This window comes from Panicum hallii, chromosome 4 (assembly GCF_002211085.1).
Source record: "Panicum hallii strain FIL2 chromosome 4, PHallii_v3.1, whole genome shotgun sequence".
Lineage (NCBI taxonomy): Eukaryota > Viridiplantae > Streptophyta > Magnoliopsida > Poales > Poaceae > Panicum > Panicum hallii.
Window position 1 is genome coordinate 3677089 of NC_038045.1, and position 15969 is coordinate 3693057.

Sequence of the window (15969 nt, forward strand, 5' to 3'; positions counted from 1 at the left end):
TACGGGAATGTTAGGTGATATTGGTGTACAAGTCAAAACTGTGTATCATATGGACATCACAGTGGCCACATTAGTTTCCAAATATGACTATATGGGTACTACACCAGCACAGAGTATAGTCAAGATACAGTATTCAAAAATTTTGAACTATACAAGTTGCTCCTCAGAATTTCCAATGCTGTGAATGATGGAAATTAGGGGGCTTTAGGAACAAAATATGCAATTCAGACTAAATTTGAATTGCTTTGTTTCGGCGCAGTAGCCATTGCAACGAGGCTACTGAATGGATCACCAAAGGGATTGGATAACGCGGCTTGAGAAGAAGGGGCAGAATACTGAGACTGCTGCTGGTATGTTTGAGGCGGCAACATCACCATCTGCTGTTGCTGCTGTACCTGAAAGTACTGCTGCTGTTGTGCCTGGTAATATTGCTGCTGCTCTGCCATCATAGCTAGCTGCACATTTGACGGTGGCGCGAAGCTGTTTGACATGGCAAATGGATCGTTGGAAGCAAACGGGTTTGCTGCAAGACTTCCTGTGTAGGTCACACTGGCTATTTGCTGCCTCCTTGCCTCATCTTCATAAAGGCTGTCTAGCAATAGCTTGTCAAAACCCCCAGCCTGTTGATCAAATGCTAAGTTATTATCTCTGACTGGTTTTACTTAAATTTGGTATCAACTTATGACCACATCTTTTGCTGTTAATAATTTGTCCCATGAATCATATTTTCTCTAGCAATAGCAAAGTTATACATACCAATTGATTGTCCATTTGTTGATTTGTGTGGTTACTTGGAGCAGTAACCAATGCCAATTCCCATCCAGACTTGTCAAGGGCAAACAAGTCTCGAGAATTTGACATCTTGTTTTCATTCCCTACATTTAAGAGACAAAATACTAATGATAATGCACTATGCATAGCATATATGATCTTTCTAAAGTAAAAGAATTCTCTGCACAAAATAGCATCAACCAAAACTGCTGATAGTGCTGTTGTGCTTAATATAATTTGCTAATGAGCAGTGCATGGATATCATAAACACTGAACCTGGTGCCACAATAGCAAGAGCCAGTGCATTGCTTGCTTCAAGGTCTGCGATCATGAGGTTTACTTCTTCATCCAAGTTCTGCAAGTAATATAGTAGCAAGAACATGAGGCTTAGAAACTGATACTGAGCTGAACAGTAGATTGTTCAAGGGACATAGAGGAAATACTAATAGGTCCCCGGTGATCGTCGCTGGTTGAGGTTCCACTGCTTCTTCTGCAGGTTCAGCAGCGGGTTGCAGTTCTTCTTCAGGCTCTGCAGGTACTTGTTTTACCTCTTCCACCAGTTTCTCGGTTTCCTGTGGAGCTGCTTCTTCATTATCACTAGGTTGATTCTCCTCATTTTCCTGGTTTAGCAAATAGCAAGAATAATCATAACATTATCATTTTCTCCTCCAGGTTCTGGCCTTTTGCAGTGTCCCTGATACTGAAAGCACTCACCAAACTCTTACTCTCAATGTTGGCTCGGGGTGCTTCTCTGATGTACTCTTCCATAGTCACAAGAAATGAAGGCGGCGGCTGCATACCGGTAAGTAGTAGCACTATCACTATCAGTAAGTGACTAATAGTACAATCTAGTGTGCTGAGGGCACAGGTTTTATGTCATTTCCAAATGAGATTTAAATGACTAGCATTTTTTACACTTGACTGTGGTATAGTCAGTGATGTAAATACTATCTTCCCTTAAATTATGGAGATTTTCTGTTAAAATCAGTAATTAATGACTGATGGAACATACCTGCCTCAGAGTAGGAAATTGGAAAGTCCTGGCCAGATCAAGATGTTTGCACTGGTCGTAGAAATTAGAAAGCTTTTCTGCCTGTGAAATTGATGAATCCACACCATGACAATATTAGAAACAGCTAGCTCGTCCAAATATGCTAGATGGTACACTGCATAGTTTCTATACCTGCTGGCCAGCTCGTTTATAGATTTCAAGGGCCTTGATCGCATCATATTTTGGCATCTCAAAATACTGCATCACACAAGAGATACAAGGATTTCAGCTTATGTTCCGATGACGGACATATACATACATGGAAAAGGCATCTTAGTAAGAACTGTTAGCGTACCATATCAACAAGATTGATGATGCCATCATTGATTGAACAGTATATTTTGAAACTTTCCTTCAAAACCTAGGGCCCATAAGACCTCTGTAAGACTTAAAACCATAAGGAAATGGACACTATTCTTTACCAAAGAGCTTTGTCAGAACGACTTTCAGACTCACAAGGGCTAGCGCGTACTGTACAAGGTAATTTGCGCAGGCTGCACCTTCAGGCTGCAAAGTGATGATGGAAAATGAAATGGCACGCCAATATCAGAGAGTTGCATCCACTGGCTTGATATAGTTTCTTATTTTCAAGCTTAGTACTGTTCCTTATTCCTCAAACCTGGCAGTAAATAAGCCTGAGAAGCAGTTTCTGCAGTGCAGGCAACTGATCCAAAAGATCAGCGAGTGGAAGGGTTCTTGTTCTGCTGTGTGCCTGGAATCCATCAAGGTTCAGCACAGCACTACTCATGGGGCAAACAATTCAAAATGATGTCAACCAAGACTGCAAGATGTTGGTTCGAAAGCATGGAAAAGCTGACCTTGCCAGACGCCTGGGGTAGTTTCAGCAGACGATCAGCTTCAACATCGTACTTGAGAACCCTGAAGCACTCCACCCGTTCATCTAGGTAGAGCGCGTACGTGCGAACCCAAGCAGAGCAATCCCAAGCTGGAGGAAGGAGTGAGCAGAGAATCTGTTCAGATATTGAACCACTAGGAGGCTACATTTTTTGGACCCCCCTAGAAAAATGCAGATTTGTTTAGACCATGGACTTTGTGACAGATATACAGTCTACATCCTTGAGCCATAAAATTGGCTCCTTTTCAGTAGCCAAGAGGCTGCAGTTCTGCAATAGATGGACAAGATCCCTATCCCTGCGCTCGGTTATCTATAATCAATATACATATACGAGTTATCCCAAAAAAAAGACAATGCACAATGAACCCAACCCACCTAATGGGCTGGAGTCATCCTTGAATTGTGGGATCTGCAGAATGTTTCCTCTGTATGAATAGGTCAGGAAATCCTCCCTGAATGTGCCATCGCCTTCTCTGAGTAGCCTGTGTATCACTATCAACGTTTTCACCGCGACCTGTAACCAAGAAATGGGTCGAGATCCAGTCATGTCAGTCCTTCACAAAATGCCACAAAACGTGCAATTTTCAGAAGCTATTCATCTCTCAAGGTCGGAAAACAAAACATAATCGGGGCAACCAAGAAACAAATGACCCAATCAAGGATCACCATCGGCTCATGTACAATTAAGCTAAAGAAATGATTGGATCCAGGACCATCATCATTTCATGAACAAGGAGCAAGGTGCAAGACCCACTATCCAATTCTTGGTCTTGGTCAGCCTCCTCGCCAGCGTGCATATCGAGTAGGCGACGTCAGCCCGCGGGCGATGCGCAGAGGTCGCGTAGAGTATCCCTGCAGGGAGCACAGAGACCCAGCCATGAGCAACTGCCGGCCCCAACAGGATTCGATCCAGGCGGATGTGATCCGCATTTTAACCAGGATTGATTAGGGCGCCCGCGTCTCAGAAACAGAGGCGGCATGGGCACTCACTCCTGAGGTGGCGCTCCTTGGGCGGGCACTCGACGTGGTTCGTCGCCTTCACGATGGCGATGTCCAAATCCTGTGAGGAATTCAGAAATTAAAATTACAGGCGAATCTTGTTCTCATACGTGGATGAGCGGCGGAGCGCCATGGGATGAGGAGGAGCCCGGGCCGGAAGGAAGATCAGGATTGGGAGCAGATGGGGAGGCGTCATCGATTCATCCTCACCTTGTACTCGCTGTTGAAGTTGGCGAGGCCGACCTTGGTGGAGTCCTTGAGCGCGCCGTAGGCCTTGCGCCACGTCCCGGAAGCCATGCCCGCGCGCCCCCGGCGCCGCCGTGCCCCGCCGCCGCGCGCCCCCACGGGCCACGATCGCCGCTCACCCACCGGCCGACCGACCTCCCCGCGTGCCAGCCAACTCGCTCCCCTGACCCCAAGTTTAGCGCGCGACGGACGGAGAGGGCCCCACCAAGGGAGGAGGACGGGAGGCGCGGGCTCGCGTTGTTTTGGTGGGAAGCAAGCAGGGCGACGCGCGTGCGCGCCTGGGCCGGGCCGGGACTCCCTCTGCCAGCCCTTGGGGCTCGGCCCAGCAGCAGATAGCTCGAGATATGGGCCATGGACTTTTTGGTCGTCTTGCTGTAGGTGCTGCAAGTTCAGAAGCTCTGCATATGTGCCATAGAGGAGGCTGTCCAGTCATTGTTCTCTGGTTCTTTAACTGCTGATTTGCAAACTCAGAGTAAGTTTCTACTTCTATGCCTTTTATTTTATTACCCGCATCTGTAATTAGAATTAATGATTGTGTCACTTGTAATTCAGGATGTTACAGGAGAGGATTAGACACATAGTGTGGGACCGCCAAGACTTCCCAACAGAGATGAAATTTCCTAAGCAGCTAGAAGAGGCCTGCAAGCCAAGGACATTTTCAAGCAAAAACAATGAAGACACCGTGAGTAAAGCCTTCCTGCCCTACGTATCTTCAACTGTCCAAAGTTAGCCTCTCGAGCAAGGACATCACCTGGAGTTTTACGAGGCCCTAGAGACGATGAGAATCGACTACCCAAATTAGTCCTCATAGATCACCTTATTAGCTTTTCAAACTGTCTACCAAGCTACTACCTCCATCCCAAATTTCAAATCGCTTTGGCTTTTCTAGATACATATATTTTACTATGCAAAGATATATTTTAATATGCAACTAGATATACACCATATCTAGATACGTAGAAAAACTATGTATCTAAAAAAGTTAAAATAAATTGTAATTTAGGACAGAGAGGAGCATGCTTCTGCAACATCATTTTAGTTTAGGTGCCATGATACATATGCTTCTGCAACATCATTTTAATTTAGGTGCCATGATACATTCCAAAGTGTGTATTTTAGCCTCTTTCGGTTTACAGATATACTACTAGGAGTTTACAGAGATAGGACCAACGGTAGTCCCGTTACCAAACGCGCATATTCAGGCACAGGACCTGTGGCTGTGCTGGCCACAGCTCTCAACATCGAACTATGACTGTACCACTCGGGAACTACACATTGTGATTCAGATTTCTAAAGGAAACTATACATTGTGGCTCACTCTTCCAGTCATATGCATGGATATTCCTGGAGTGAAGATGGCAATTTTAACACACCAGTTTACACCCCATACAAACAAAATCGACTGGCGCTTCAGGCCTGCATCATATAATACAGCCTGGATTTTGAGATCTCTCTCTCTCACACACGCACACAAAAATAAAAAACTTCCAGTCTCCATCGCAGCGAGTAAGACTCCAGCTGTATCGGCTTTTTACTCTTCCTTTGTTTGTATTCTTTATGCCTTTTGGTCTTGAAATGCCTTTTCTTTGCTTTTGTTTACAAAGACACCAAAACGCACAGTACAACGGTGTATTGGGCGTCCCTTTCGCTGTGTGAAGGCATGATGCATATAGACACACAATACACCTCTTCTAGTTCTAACTTCATCTGGGAAAAACCAAACCACTGTATCGATGCCGACTTGTGAGTTGTGACAGGACTGGTGCAAGAGTTCCCTAATTGTATACTTCTTCTTCCCCTTTTAGTCTGTAGACAAAACCTGCTCAAAAGAACGAAAGCAATCAGACCTCACACACAGCAGTAGGGTGAAACAGCAAGACATTTCGTTAGCTCTTAAAAGCTTAATGTGGTACCTTCACATAGAACAACTCACATCTGACGGATGTACATCTTTCAGCATTTCTGATTGCTCCCCAGACGATTCTTCAGCTACAAAGATAAAAATTCAAATAGACTAGTTTCAAACAGCAAATCCATGGCAAATCTATAGTGTACTCAGAGTTCTAATAGGTATGACTGGTGATCATGTGAGCCAAACGATACAATCATCAGGCACTTTCGCATAAGGCCCTATAATTCAGTTTCTTTTGACATGGAGTTCAGTTTCTCTTCATGCAGATACTCGTTCATCTTCTTAGTGATAAGCAGTGAAGACCAAACAAGCCCTGCGTAATGCTTGCTTGCTCCTAGATATAATTTTCAAGCAAAACTATATTGAGGCGATTCAGCTACTCTGCAACTGATTGAGCTTCAGCCAGAGCACAAGAACAGATAATTCCTGGCCTGCAGCCTTGTCTTTATTTTTATGAAAATATGTTGTGTTCAGGTAAGTGGCTAAGACAACCAATGCATGCATAGGAGCACATGACTAGAAGATGATCCAGATTTAACTGATCATATCCTTTTCAAAGTGTATTGCTCTGTGCTACGAACCAGATTATTGATGTCAGATCATTTGCCTATGTGGACATACGATCATCAGGTCGGTTCAAACCACTGTACAAGTTTGACTTTGTTATGGTACTAAAGTACACATTTCGACAGCTTTGGTCAAAATTTTAAAATTTTACTAGTTTACAATACTAATAGATTAAACAGGTTGAAGTAATACTAATGTCTGTGATTAAAAAAAGCTTCTATTATACTATATTTTTCGTAGTTTTACCAACCAGTGGATGGCCCTTCTAGATCACGAGGTATCCCAAAAAAGAAACATCATCTCCATAAAGAGGAAGGGCTCAATTTTCATTCAAGCAAGCACAACACATCAGATTATCAGGTCAAAAATAGAAAGAAAAACTGTAGTCAGTTCCCTGTTTGTCCTTTTCAAATGAGGAAATAACGCTTACGGACATGATGCAAATAATGTGCTGATCATAACAACTTTCAGTATCAGAATGAACATACCTTATTTATGTACTTCAATTGCTCAAGAACCTCATCAGTCTCCAATTCCTACAACGGAAAAGATAATATAGAAATCAGTTTCTCGAAAAATGATGGAATTTTAATTACTTTGGTACAAATAATGTAAAGAAGCAACAATGATGTCAGCATTTATAACATAGAAGTTCAATAGCTAATTCAGATTTTTCAAACAGAAGCGGATGAACAGGTACTTGGAGTTGAACATGAATAAAACATTTAAAGATCAAAAGAAGGGGTACCAATTGATAATATAAACATAAGCAACTCACATAAGGTACCATCAATTGTAAGTAGCTTGACTTAATCCTAATGCTGTTAGAAGCTGACGTAAGACAAGCAAGCACCTTCCCAAAAGGCCACATAAAAAACACAACTATATCGATGTAAAGTATAACAGGAATGTACCTGTGGAACAGCACAATCAGCATGGATAGGATCCCAAACCACTGAACATGAACAGTCCCAGTCGCTTGATTGAACAACAAACAATGGTGCCCTGCCAAAGGTCAATGCAGTAAAAAAGGCATAAACATATATAAAGTTATGTGTTAACGTGGCCATGTATGCACAAACATAGATGCGAGAAAATCAATCATTTGGAATGGAGTGTATACCTCCTCCATTTGCCACAAGCAACTCCTGTGTCTAGGACTTCTCGGCACTGGATCCAATTACCGACGCTGGTTTTCTTATCCTGTAAACACTGCAAGGGCAACACCGAATGTCAGGAAGGGTGCCTTGTAATAAGTATTAAGGGAAGTTTCTGTCGCTTGTCATTTATCAGGTTCAAAGTAGGCAGAGACATACACCCAGCATCGTTGTTTCATTAGGATCAAGTTCAGTGGGCTCAGCAAACTGATCTTCGTTGCTGCACAAAGAATGTGGCGCTAACATTAGAGTTTGTATCTGATAAATCAAAGTTGCAAGAATGAATAGCACAAATAAAACTGCACTTTAGGTACACATGTAACTTCAGAGGACTTGGTATATTTAGCATCTAATTTGTACTTTGTAAAAGGAATCTAGCGGCGAACGTTATACAAGGTGAAAAATATTGTCTGGACTAACTCCAACAATATCTGATCAATATACATAGTAAATTACCAATCCTCGGGAACAGAATAGTTAAGTTGAAGTTGCCTCTCCCATCAAATAAACAATAGAAATCAAAATAAGCTTCATCAAGAGTAAGTAAGCATACCTAGAAATAGGACCCGACCATTCTGGAACATCCGCTTGAAACTTACTACCAATCCTCACCTCACTTTCATATGATTCAGCATCCACCAACATATCTTGAATAGGACCAAGACCTCGGCGTGGTCTTTGAATGCCCTTGGGCAATCCACGTTTGGGACTCGTCAACTTTCCATGGTACCTCTTAGGTTTCTTTCTTTTACAGACCAGGCAATACCACTCTTCCTCTGGTATTTTCTTGACACGTGGTTTGCAGCACGATAAATGAAATGCTCCTTCACAACAATCACAAATTAACATTTTGGATGGATCTTCCATTGACCCACATCCCATGCATTCAAATAAAGGACTGCTTTGATTATCATCATGGTCTATGGTACTTGATGTTCTGCTAAGTTCTGAACCTTTAGCGGGGAATATTTCACTTTCGAGGATGAAGATGCAAAGGTCCCTCGCTGATGTTAATTCTGTTAGTGGTTTTGCAGCGTTAGTATCAGGCAATGAACACTCCCAAGCATCTTTAATTCTCTGACTGATGTAAGGCGACACGCTTGATGCAGATGATGTCTGTCCATTGTTGCCATTAGAATGTGATCCTGCTGCAATTTCTACATTTGAAGAAACCATACATGATTTGCCATCTGCGCTGTGTACTGGAGATGGGATATAACCAGTAGTTGTGAAGTTTCTCGCTGTACTCTCTCTCATGTTTCCATTTTCCAGAAGGGGGTCATATTCCTCATCCATCTTCCTTCGTTTATTAAAATAGAAATCATCTTCTGAAGCAGGAATTGAACAAATACTGTCTGCAGGAAGCAAATTCGAGTTCAAAGATGAATCGATGATTTTTATTACAGATGATCTGAATTCTTTCTTCCGGCATAGATGAGGTTCTCTGTAGATTTCATTTGAGCATCCACTAGATTTTAAAGTCATGTCTTCAGTTGAGAACAACTGTGACAGCTCCCACCAAAATCACAGGCGCAATAGATAGCTTGCTTTGGCCAAGGATAGTGTAACTGAAGCAGAACCAGTGCTCTATTTGTTTCCACAAAAAATAATGGAATTACTCAGAAGTGAAAATAGATAGCAGACAAAAATATATAGGATTACTATGTAAGGGCTGAGACAAACAAGATATAAAATTGTTCATAATGGTTAAACCAAGATAGTAGTATACCATTAGTATGTTTGATGTCTGACATTCACTAACCGTCTATACAGCACTTCACCCAGTGTCATCTGGATAAGATCTCAAACGCCAAAATCAAACTCCAATTGAGGTCCAATAAGTGCTCAATATGACCAAATCTGGAAAAAAAAGAAGAGGAACTGGACTGTTTGCACAATTCATAATTGTTTGAAAAAAATGGGAGTGAACAAATAAGTGCAATTGTGCAAATTTAATTTCCGTGTGAGGCTGCTGAAATATAGTGCAAGCCTGACACCCATGGCCCATAGGGCTGCTGAAAATTATAGTTGAAGTACAAGAAGAAAATATGCACAATATACTCTCAGGCTTGGAACTTGTCTAACTCTAATCCCAGTAGATAGGGTGTAGCATCTTTGTTTAATTTGACCAAAAACATGTACCCAAGATCAAGAAATGAGGGGCACACCTCAAGATCAAAATCAGGCAGCTTACCACCAATGAAATTTGCCGAGGAATTCGAAGACACAAAATAGCAGTGACCTAGCTGAAGTGCCTCCAAGAAACACTATGAGATGGTATCATTTCTCGATGATTTAATTCACACATAGGGAAGCGAAGTGGTTTCGGGTTCTTGCAACGGAGAAAGGTGGCCTTTATTTTTACAACGACGAGATTTGCGGTGAGAATTACGGCGCGTATAGATCTAGGGTTTCTTATTCACGATGATCTAGAAATTGTACCTGTGTGATCGATATTTGCCATGTAAAATGATCGTTATTCGCCATGGGTAAACGGTACCGGATCCGAACTAAGATATTTAAAGCACACAAACTCACATTCAATGATATAAGCACAATTGCACAAATTCCCCAATCCCACTCCTACATATTACCTTCCCAAATCCTAACCAAATCCAGCCAACATCTTCCACCCCGAACACCCAAATCTGCACATTCCTAACCCCATCAACAACAAGCTAACCACCTCCACCAACTCGGTTCGTGTGCTCAATCACACAAGAAACAAGCATATCAATCGGAATCAATCACTGCGTAATATTAAGTAAAAATTCACCGCGAAATGAAAATTCCAGAACAAATCGCAGGGGAGGGGAGAAGAGAGGTTACCCAACGCTCCTCAGTGGGCTTCGCCGCAACGGACTCCAGCAGATTCTCCTGGTCCTGGGAGGATTTTATAGCAGGAGGCGGCGGAGATCACCGAGGTTTTCTCGCTTCCTGGGCGCTCGTCTCCAAATGGAAATGGCAACGGTAAGCTTTTTTTCTGCGCGGTAAGCCGGTAATGCTTGCATAACGAACAGATAAAAATGGGAGTGGGGATAGAGAGAGAAAGAACGAGGAGAATAAGAGTACGATCACCCACGACCGACCGAGAATAATTAGGATGTAGTAACTACATACCGGCCTGAGCAGCCGTATTTATCCGGTCAGGCTCACGATCAACCGTAGGCGTAGAGAAGAGACTGTTTTTTTTTTCATTTTAAGTATTGTTGAGAGAAGAAAGGTACTTGAAGTAAGGTGTATGACCTGTGCTCAATAGCTTTTCGAAAAGAAAAGGAATCTTTCGAGAAGTAGTTTAATGGATTTGTATCTAAAAGCAGGGCTAAACCTCTACCAAACTGATATTTTTTCTGGACATAAACGCATAGCTCATATATACTTATGTACACTTATCCTGTAAATCCATATATAGCTCTATAAAGACTTTATAGGTATATCTGAGACAATGGGTTGAACGATATGTCAGAACTGATTCTTCAATATAGAGTAATTTCATGACTGAAAATGATTTTATATGATAATATAATCTAAATCTTATGAGTAAGTGATTCAATGCATGAAGGGAACTAATAGAAGTTAGAGGGATTCTATGATTGAAAATGATTCTATATGATAAAATAAGTTAACCTATAAGGAGGAAGTGGCTCTATGCATTATGGGAATCAGGAGAATCAAGTTTTTTCAACACCCGGTCTATAGGTTCATTTCAGATGATTAGCTTGCAAGCTGCTATAAGAGCTCTACCAAATTATCCCTAAAATTAACAAAGTTACCCATAAATGTCTCACTTCAATGAGCACGTCGTTTACCGCTGAAAAAATATCGCTACTAATTTTATTTCTAAAATAAATTTAGAAAAAATATACCCACATATGCATAATTGAGGAGTTAATCATAGATGAGCAGGTTCCACAATACTAAATATAACCAAGTTCGCTAACATGACACACTTGTTTGAAAAAGGAAAATAAATAAACAAATTGATGAAAGTGTAACTGTAGTTAAAAAAAGTGTGCAAGTCAACATATACTTAGTTTGATTCCTCGCAAAAAAATACTTTGATTTAAATCTCAGCCGATTTTTCATCTGTTTCAATCAATATGATGCATATTATGTCTTTCGCAGGGTCAAGATACTTCTACAAACTACTACAATCCTGCTTGCTTTGAATCACAATTTATCTACCATATCACAATGAATAAGCATAATCTTAGTGCTAAAATGAGGGCATGCATGATATATACTGCTAAAATTAGCCCTAATAGCTGACCCAAATAAGAGGATTAATATATGGATTAATTCTCAGACAAGTTTCAAACTAATGGTTAGTCCAATAGATGGTCAAACTCAGTTAACTGGGGCCAATTATTGCATGGGATCAAGAAATGTCAAAAATACACCCCCAACCCACCCACCATTTCCACTTAGCCCAGGGAGCTTAAAACCATTGGCAAAATATATACACTTTTGCTATGGTTCCAATTAGTTTAGGGATGCAAGTTATATATATTTTAGGTTATTGGGTAAATTCAAAAAGTTGATAAAAGAATTAGAATAGCATTCTGCGTAAATAATTTGAAGGGAAAATAAACTAGAGTAGCATGCCATCATAATTAATTAGCTGACAAAAAAATATAATTGGGTACCCACTTGCATCCTTAAATTAAGTACTAGCCCGGTCATGTATCTAGGTAGCACGTCTAATTATAGCCAATTAACAACAAGCTCTAGCTATTACCTAGCTAACAATTGGACCTAGCTGATCCGAATAAGGCCTACAATGTCTACCTGTCAGCGAAAGTAGCTGAAATGGGTGCATCATTAGCACCAAAAGCAAAGTAACCATCAATTTAGTTTATACAACAATTCTTTAAATTGTACCAAGGTTTGAATGCAAAGCCTCTGGTCCTGATACCATATTGATATTGAGCTTCATGCACCAATCAGTTGCTCCTAAAAAATCTAAATTGGTGGAGAAATATGAGTAATCCACTTGTATTTCAACATTATAGGCCAAATTAGACCATACACGGGTGAGTAAGGTCTATGTAACATCCCAGTTTTCATCACTATTGAAAGAAATGCAAAATAAGGGTGTTTGCATAATTTTATAAAAGTACAAGTCCTTTTATGCAAATGTTTGATTTACAAAAGTAACTTTTAAATTTACTCAGGACTAAAGTGCAAAAATGCGAGTCATCATGACATGTCTATCCAATCATTATGACGAGTCTATCCCGTCATCATGACATGTCTATCCAATCATTATGACGAGTCTATCCCGTCATCATGACATGTCTATCCAATCATAATGAGTCTATCCCGTCATCATGATGAGTCTATCCCGTCATCATGACGTGTCATAAATGCTTGCATTTAGGTTCTGAATTTTATAAAGTTTTACTCTTTAGGACAAAAGCAATTCAAATCCGACTTTTGTTCAAAAATTTATAGGTAAAAACATAAGTTTTGAGTTTTTGAATTTGAGCCCTAAAGCAATATTGTAGAGTTTGAAAAACTCTTCAACTTACATTTTGGGCATTTCTTCATTTGAGTTTTGGATTGATGGGAAATTTTGCCTTACAAATGAGTCCCTGCGGTTTTCTGAAATTGCGCATAAGTCCTTGAGGAATTCCATTTCCCCTTCCCCTCTGTTTTTCTTCTCCGGTGCTTTCTTTATCTTCACTGGCAGCACCATCCCCCTTGACCTATAAATAGAACCGCTCTTTTGCCATGCCATCCACCCATGAGTAAGGTAGATAAGTTGTGGTAAGGTTAGTGCTGGACTAGCCACTTAAAGGTGTGCGTTCCTTCGTGACTTTATCGCTCCAATAAGGTAAATGTTAGTCTCCTGGTTAAACTTGAGTACTTAGTATATAGGTTGTGATCCATCTGTTGGTAGGCTCCATCTCGCCATAAATCGGGGTCGTCGCAAACAATGCCGGCCGAGATAGTTTTCCGCCGCGCGAACCACCTCACCTCATTTAAAAAGGAAGCCGACGCACCTCCCTGCCGTCCCCACCCGCGCGCTCGCTTTCACTCGTGCACGCGCGACACACCGGCCCCACAATGGGACCGCGCACTGCCGCCGGCACCGCGCCGTGCCGCCCACCTCTGCGTCCCCACCTCGCCCACGCCGCTGCAGCGTCCTCGCCGGCTTTGCCGCCTCGACGCTCGCGTCTTCAGTGCTGCCACTGTTTGAGCTGACAGCGAGCTGCCGCAGCCCGCGCCGTCGCCCATCCCTGTGCGACGCCGCTGCTACTCTCCTCGCCTATAAAAGGAGCGAGGCCGTAATAAACTCCACCATCAGCCCTAACACACCGAGCCGCTTCACCTTGCTAGCTGAAACACTTCTCCCGAGCCCAGTTCACTCACGAGACGAAGCTCCAACAGTTGACCCTCTCCTCAAATCATGTACTATCTATTTCTCCTATTTTCATCTCCATTTGAGCTTATTTTATAGCTTGCTTGTGTTGTTTGCCGGTTGTGCCGTTTCCGCCGTAGATCACGGAGTGACCGAGGAGGAGCCGGCCAAGGAGTACGAAGGCCAGTACAGCGCGCCGGAGCCAGAAGACCCGTACCGCGAGCAGGAAGCCGCCGCCGCCGCCGACGCGTACGTAAGCGAAGGCAAGTTTCATCGACCCCTACGTGAGCGGTTGCATCCATGTGAGGACGTCTAGTTGTAGCTCTGGTTTAGGATCGATTACATATACCCGTGCTTGAGTGATTGAGTGTGCTCATACATGCATATGAGTAGTTATGCATATCCAGAGTTGAGATTAGGATATGAAGGGTTTTGGCTGAGGCTAGGGCAGCTGGGTATGCTGGAGCCGGCGCTACCGTGGTGGTAGACTGGCAGGTGAGTGTTACCGTGGAGGTAGGCTCAAGTTGACATGTTGAGGAATGGTTGCTGCCCTGGTGAACCATAAGGACCGAGTTGTTTTGACATCTCACCTAGCTTACTTTAGTACGACCACAGGTTCCGTTATGGGCCGGACTTAGCCTAATCCCACTGGTTAGCCTGACGGTCGCAGGGATGGTTCACGGGTATAGACCATTGGGGTCAGGGCCCGAGGGTTTGTGCGGCCGGGCTGGGGCGTGACCACGGCTGGGTGTCGGCTATGTCGGTTGTCCGTTCGGGCAGTCGAGCTTGTGGGTACAGTGTACGACCTCTGCAGAGTGTGGAATCCATTCGAATGGTCCGTGTCCACGGAATGGACAGGCTACGGTGTGGTCCTGACAACTAGTGAGCTACCTACTGTGGGTTGTGTCGGGAAGAGTTGCATACCATAAGAAGCAGTACTAATGCATTGTGCTTAATGTGTGTCATGCATGTCATTCCCCTCCCGTAGGGTGAGGTGGAACTTGCTGAGTACTTTGGTACTCACCCGTATATGACTTATTGCAGAGGATCCTGATTTCGTGCCTGAGGAAGGCGAGTAGTTCGTGCCCTATACCCAAGTCTGGAGTGGTGCCGTTGCAGTAGAAGCCACCATGTCAGATGAAGAGTTTACCCTTGCGTTTATCACGGCTACTGTTGTATTCCTAGTTTATATTATTATTGTAATCGAACGTATTAAATAAAGCTATGTATGACTGTGGCACCACTTGTGTAATGTATTTTCACCAGGGACTATTTTTCTGGTGTTTAAATACATGTTTAGCTCTGGTTGTTTAGACCGGGGCGTTTCAGTCTACATGGTGGATTCTCGATTATGGGAGTCATCTGACTTTTAGATTTCCAAATTTCCAAAGTCGAGCCTTCAAAATCGATCAGAAGCTGAAACAAACAGGATCTAAGTACACCTAACGTGGCCGGATCATTAAGTTGCAATTATAATAAAACTATCTAATAAATATAGAATGTGTGCATGGCTTGTATGTCATTATTGATCGTGATACAAAGGTCACAACTAATAAAGATGGTTAAAAAGAATCAAGTGGTTGACACTATTATTTTAAGGCTCACCAAGAAAAGGGGACAGAAGATCAAGCCTTAAAATATAACGTGTGTTATAGACTAGGAGAATTCAAACCCTAATTTTTAAGACACAATCAATTTGTGGCTTGTGGTTGGTTAGTGTCTAGCAAGATAATTTGATTAACTATTTATCAAATTTATATAGTTTGATATTTTTAAATTAAAATATGCTTTATAAAAGTGGACAAAGAGATCCTAGTTTTAGTGTCATGTTCTCATTAAACATACACATGTTCTTATATCCAACTCAATATTAGTTTCCTGTAGACCTATCATATGCGCTGCCTAGTCATCATAGACCTTCCTTTCCTATCACTACTCTCATGGAAGTTGTTAGATCGTACTGCCAGTTGCGACAATCAATCTCGCCTTTGTCTCAAAATTATGTTGGAGTTCAATAGAATCCCTTCTAACTAGAGCCTTATTGCA

The 15969-nt window shown here is 42.2% G+C and overlaps 2 protein-coding genes across 5 annotated transcripts; both read right to left on the reverse strand.

The window, feature by feature from the left end:
- Positions 1–26: 26 nt before the first annotated feature.
- On the reverse strand, positions 27–4114 carry LOC112889423 (putative clathrin assembly protein At5g57200). The gene is made up of 15 exons (XM_025956042.1): positions 3888–4114; positions 3669–3738; positions 3433–3530; positions 3054–3192; positions 2641–2768; positions 2442–2534; positions 2279–2329; positions 2118–2183; positions 1955–2020; positions 1784–1864; positions 1486–1563; positions 1215–1391; positions 1048–1126; positions 757–875; positions 27–620 (listed from the first exon to the last, which is right to left on the reverse strand). The coding sequence occupies exons 1-15, from the start codon at positions 3972–3974 to the stop codon at positions 225–227; spliced, it is 1728 nt and encodes a 575-aa protein (XP_025811827.1). The 5' UTR covers positions 3975–4114; the 3' UTR covers positions 27–224.
- A 1062-nt stretch (positions 4115–5176) lies between these two features.
- Positions 5177–10725, reverse strand: LOC112889748. Of its 4 annotated transcripts, XM_025956518.1 has the most exons (10): positions 10680–10725; positions 10389–10542; positions 9289–9419; positions 8113–9146; positions 7719–7779; positions 7526–7614; positions 7317–7407; positions 6891–6938; positions 5837–5912; positions 5177–5742 (listed from the first exon to the last, which is right to left on the reverse strand). In XM_025956518.1, exons 4-9 carry the CDS (start codon positions 9042–9044, stop codon positions 5877–5879), a joined length of 1257 nt encoding a protein of 418 aa, XP_025812303.1. In that variant the 5' UTR covers positions 9045–9146; positions 9289–9419; positions 10389–10542; positions 10680–10725; the 3' UTR covers positions 5177–5742; positions 5837–5876. The 4 variants fall into 4 exon arrangements, with proteins under 4 accessions (XP_025812303.1, XP_025812304.1, XP_025812305.1 ...); XM_025956519.1 differs by lacking the exon at positions 10680–10725 and having other exon boundaries at positions 9289–9350; positions 10389–10663; XM_025956520.1 differs by lacking the exon at positions 10680–10725 and having other exon boundaries at positions 5857–5912; positions 10389–10663.
- Between the last annotated feature and the right edge of the window lie 5244 nt (positions 10726–15969).

What these genes read in the sequence shown, in the direction of transcription:
- LOC112889748 (XM_025956518.1), bottom strand. Translation starts at nt 9,044, where the DNA reads ATGACTTTAAAATCTAGTGGATGCTCAAATGAAATCTACAGAGAACCT. An exon ending in TGGTCGGGTCCTATTTCTAG is followed by an intron (nt 7,780 to 8,112) that starts GTATGCTTACTT and finishes TTCTTTGTGCAG; the next exon opens with CAACGAAGATCAGTTTGCTG. An exon ending in ATGAAACAACGATGCTGGGT is followed by an intron (nt 7,615 to 7,718) that starts GTATGTCTCTGC and finishes TTGCCCTTGCAG; the next exon opens with TGTTTACAGGATAAGAAAAC.
- LOC112889423 (XM_025956042.1), bottom strand. Translation starts at nt 3,974, where the DNA reads ATGGCTTCCGGGACGTGGCGCAAGGCCTACGGCGCGCTCAAGGACTCC. An exon ending in GGATGACTCCAGCCCATTAG is followed by an intron (nt 2,769 to 3,053) that starts GTGGGTTGGGTT and finishes TCCTTCCTCCAG; the next exon opens with CTTGGGATTGCTCTGCTTGG. An exon ending in TACAGTACGCGCTAGCCCTT is followed by an intron (nt 2,184 to 2,278) that starts GTGAGTCTGAAA and finishes TATGGGCCCTAG; the next exon opens with GTTTTGAAGGAAAGTTTCAA.